The 4,813-nt window shown below is 45.3% G+C and overlaps 1 protein-coding gene across 1 annotated transcript in view; it reads right to left on the bottom strand.

The window, feature by feature from the left end:
* The window catches only part of SCNN1D (sodium channel, non-voltage-gated 1, delta subunit), an 8,510-nt gene that overhangs the window by 3,056 nt on the left and 641 nt on the right, over positions 1-4,813 (bottom strand). The window contains 7 exon segments of the mRNA XM_010088144.1: positions 1-2; positions 5-11; positions 587-685; positions 1,263-1,426; positions 1,838-1,941; positions 2,490-2,683; positions 4,006-4,258. The exon segment at positions 1-2 is cut by the window's left edge and continues 97 nt beyond it. Of these exon segments, the coding sequence (XP_010086446.1) occupies positions 1-2; positions 5-11; positions 587-685; positions 1,263-1,426; positions 1,838-1,941; positions 2,490-2,683; positions 4,006-4,258 (823 nt within the window).

Raw genomic sequence — 4,813 nt, forward strand, 5'->3', positions numbered from 1 at the left:
TGCAAACAAGCCTGGAAAATAAAGACGGCATAAAAGATCGGATAAGGCAGAAATTCTCAGGTGCCCAAATCTTCACTCCGTAGCATGCAGCTGCTAGGAGACAACCTACAGAATTTGTTACTGCAAAAAGACACCAGCCATTACTAGAGCATGATGGTACAAAAGGTTTTCACTTTTCCTTCTTTGTCTTTACCTCTGAAAATAGTATTGAACTCAGTGAGAGTGAATTTTCCCCAGCTCCCTTTTTCATCCTCTAAAGCCAGGAGCAACTAAAGACCTGATGGCCCAAGAACGTCCTCCTAGAACAGTCCAGCTGCCTCGACTGGCTCACTGCCTGATCTGTTTTTTGTGTTACAAGGAGGGAAGAGCGCCAGTGCCTGGGACTGAGTATCCTCCACTCTGTAAAACACGTTCCCAGTTCTAACACCCTGTTTGTGAGCTTCTTTTCAGAGGGGCATGAATCCCTCTGTTACCTCCAGCAATGAACCTGCTGATTTGTAAAAGCTCCCTGGAGAGTGAGGTATGACTTGTTTGCTATCCATCCACCCTGCATACGCTGGGGCCTCGGCGGCCGCTCTGACAGTACCTGCAGGGTGTAGGAGTTGTTGTACAGGAGTTTAACATTCACATCGCTGCCATCAATCGTGCATTTCCCATAATTGCCTCCCAGGCGATTCACCTCATCCTGTGGACACAGAAAAGAGGACTGAGTGATTAGGAGTTTTAATTGGACCTGGCCATCACCGTCTAAACTGAACTGGATGGAGCATCCTATAAAGGACAGGAAGTGTAGTAATGCAGGAGAGCAGCCCAGCTATACGTTGCTAATAAAACATTTACAGTAACAGGGCAAAGGCAGCAGAGTGCACGTGGTCAGTCACTGTGGTTCAGCTGACAGGCAGTAACTCATCATGTCAGAATAACTAAATCACTTCTGAATGTTTGTTCTCATCCTCATATACACGTGCAGCCCCTTGTGCAGAGCTGTAACGAGGTGTGAGAGCCTCAGTGTGAAACAAATCAGGCCCCAGTGTATTGAGGACCAAAAGGCCACTTGCACATTTGGAATAATTTTGTTTTACCCATGGGAACCTGAGCGCAGTGAAGAGAGAAAAGGGGCTTGCATAAATACACGTGCACAGTCACAAAGTGAACACAGGAGTCCCACAAGTCCATTGTGTGAGTCAGCCACGGCGTTCAGCTCCTCACGACTTTCTGCAATCATCAGGAAAAGAAACAATGCTCTTGAGGAAGTGGCTAACCTGCTGAATTCCGATGGTGGTTGCAATGCCTGGTCTGATGTCAAAGCCTTCGTGCTCAAGGAACGGCGTCTGGTTGTGGTTGTGGATCATCACTTTCACACCTGCCACTGTAGACAAGAGTGGGATGTGATCCTTCTGCTCTGCTCTCAAGATAAGGGAAAGTCCTGCAAACCAAAGAGAATAGAAGCATGTTACAACTTATTTGGGGCCCAAACAGGAACATCGCTATGTCTTGAATTCTCAGCACTGATTAAATTGCTGTCTTAGCTCACAGAAGAGCCATTCTTTTTCCTCAGAGACCTGGTGAGTGGTCAGGTAGCAACTGCATCAGCCTATTCCAAAACTGTAATAATGTTCTGCTTGAAAAGAAAAATAATATTCTGCTTGCTATAAGTTAAGATATGGCTATCATATACATGTGGCTAGTGAAGCAAGCAAATACAGTATATAATTTGTGCCACCAGACTAGAAGAGAGGGCTATACATCAGTAAATCATGTATAGAGGACATATTTAATCCATAGCTGAATTATATTAATTTTACCTCTTTTTCCAGCCTTTTGCCATATAACATACCATAAGGAATTCCTGGTTTTGTAGCTGTCCAGAAAGAGTCCGTTCCCTTGCTGTTAAATGTATAGCAGCTTCCAAAGACTGGGTGGTGAAAGTGAACGTAGTCACTGAAATCAAGAGAGATTTTGGTGGGGTTTAATTATGAGCATAGCAATACCTTTATTTCTGTGTAGGATGTGTTTTGTGTACATGTGTGTGTGTTTGTGTATGTACAGGAGTGCCTGTGGGAAAGAGCTCTTAACTCACTGAATTTCTCTTAGGCTTCTTTGACACCCTAAGACACTAACTCACAGTCATAGAGGTAGGCCATGGCTGAACATTAATTTCTAGGCTCCTAGCCTCATGCTCTGGTCATGAAAAGCTGTTCTTTCTTTCGGTCAGACATCCAACAAGTGCTAAGTCTGTCAGGATGCTGGCACTGCCTAGAGGTGTAGGCTCAGTTTTAACCTCCCAAGAGCCGTGGCAGGACACTAATTTCTAGGCTCCTAGCCTCATGCTTTGGTCATGAAAAGCTGTTCGTTCTTTCAGTCAGACATCCAACAAGTGCTAAGTCTGGCAGGATGCCGGCACTGCCTGGAGGTGTAGGCTCAGTTTTAACCTCCCAAGTCCTTGAGTTCTGCTGAAATCACAATTAGCGCCTCAAGAATTAACATACCTGGGTCTGCAGGGCTCCCCATCATACTGACAGGAGTAGACCATATCTTCTATTTGCTCCTCATGATCAGAAATGTTGATTATAACTGGTAGCTGGGACATGATATTCATGTAGTGAAACCTGTACCACTCAAGAATTGCATCCATCCCAGATGAATAGGTCTTGTAGAAGCAATTCCCACCTGTGGCGTTGCACTGGAAGAAGAGAGGGAGGCGTTCAGCACAGCCAGGACATGACAGCCTGAGGGTAACAGAGATCAGGAGGTAAACAGGACAAGGGGAACCTCTATTTTTTCAGAAAGTGAAGTCTCTGCTCATTTTAGTTATCACAGAATGGCTGAGATTGGAAGGGACACCTTGGGAGGTCATCTTGTTATGTGCTAAGCTCTTTCTCTCCTTGAAGCTGAATTAGGTGTGCTACTTCATCTCAGGGGAGTGAGGGCAGCGGAAAAGAGGCAGAAGAGAGCAGACAAGGAAACCTTGGGATAAGGAAGGACAGGGCTGGTGGGAATTCTCTACGACCCATGAATCATAAACCAAGTCCTGAATCATGAACCAAACCACATCACTCTCTCTCTCATAGCTTCTGCTCTTAGATCTACGCTAACCCTGTTTTTGATATGAAGAGCCTGAAGCATTTGAATTCTTCTCCCGTCATAGATACACATTTATTGTATTCATCCTCTTGATTTGCTACTCATATCCGTATTCATGAAATATACATTTCTAGTCCCCCCAGTACCACAGCATTTAGGCACTGAGGGAATCCTCATAGGTTGTGTCTCTGTTATTTCTAGGCTCACTTGCTAAGTCTAGACGTCTTGAATATTTTTGAAAGGGGTACAATGATTCTGGGAACCTGCTGCTACCATTCTCTACTGAATTTGTCACTGCCAGAGGTGGGCTGTGTAAGATTTGGCGTTGCTATTGTTTCACTTCACAAGAATCCCAGTCATCAGCATGAACTGTGAGAGGCAGGGATGGACTTTCCTGAAACATCCTCCAAGCTGTCATCACACAGCACTTAAACTATCTATTTTTTTCACTCTTTTTTTTTTTTGAATGTGCCTTGTGAGATCTTTGTCAGGGCCCTGAGTGCACTGTTAGGTTGTAATGGCCCTGAGCAGCCCCACCTGGGTCCTCCAACCCCACCCTCTCCAGAAGCTCATTTAAGCTCAGCCTGGGACCTCCAGCTTCTCTTTGGGCTGTGGTGTAGGGCTGCTGCTTTCCACCTTGGCTGTGGCTGTGTTCCTGCCTCCCCGTGGACCCTGCTGATCCAGCAGACTAACTTCATGGCCTGATCTTCAACCTGCCTCATCACCACGAACTTGCTTGATGAGCTGGACTCTTGGTTGGACCTAGCCACCATCTGTGAGCTTGCTCAGGTACTGTGGGATGGGCCCCCATTGTTCCCTGCTGGCAGGGTCCCTCTCTGCCCCTTGTCCCTTAGGGAGCAACCAGTCCTTGCTGCTTGTGTCTGTAGCCAGGTTAAAATCTCAAAGAGGACATGCACCTACCAACTTGAAGCCCACGTTGGAATGCTTCTTCCCTGACCTGTTATTGTGGTCGGACATTCTCAAGAGTGAGAAGTTTTGGCTCAGCTTGAAGCTAGATCTGCTGAGGTTGCCTATGCTTGGCAAGCCTTCTACGTGGATGTTTTTCTCATTCATGTGGAATAAGCTGGCTGATGTGTTGATGCCATACAAAAAAGCGATTGATTCCTCTGCCATGTGATCCAATTGAACCAGATGTTCGCTAACCAGTTCAAATCTGCAAGGAACAGAAGTGTTAGCTCTTTGTGAATACCCACATTTCTATTAGACGAAAACACTTTATTTTATGTACCCTCACAGTATCTATGCACAGGCTGCTCTCCTGATCTCTGCAGACCTTGATGGCTGTCTGAGAAAAGCCAGCAATTACAGTACCTATGCTTAGCATACCAAATGTCAGTAAATTAATTTATTCGGTGCTCCAGTAGCTGAATTTTCAGTTGCTGAATCTTCCATTGAAAACCTCAGAATCTGCAGCTGTGCAGCATCAGCTGCACAAACTGGCCTTCCTATCAGCCAATTATATAATTATTCTGAGGAAATTACATAATTCCTTTACTATGTAATGTGAAACTTCTCAATAACTTGCCACTACAGTGTGAGCCTTGGCTGACGAGCAGAGCCACGCAGACTTTCATAGAAGTTATATTGTTTCCTTAAAGCCATTCTGCAGCATGAAAACCCAACTGGAATCAGCTGTAGCATGCATCGTTCCAGAGATCAGCAGTTTAGTTAAGAATGAATACACACAGTAGCTATCTTTTTCAGGGAA

This window comes from Pterocles gutturalis, unplaced genomic scaffold (genome assembly GCF_000699245.1).
Source record: "Pterocles gutturalis isolate BGI_N339 unplaced genomic scaffold, ASM69924v1 scaffold1737, whole genome shotgun sequence".
NCBI classification, from domain to species: Eukaryota; Metazoa; Chordata; class Aves; order Pterocliformes; family Pteroclidae; genus Pterocles; species Pterocles gutturalis.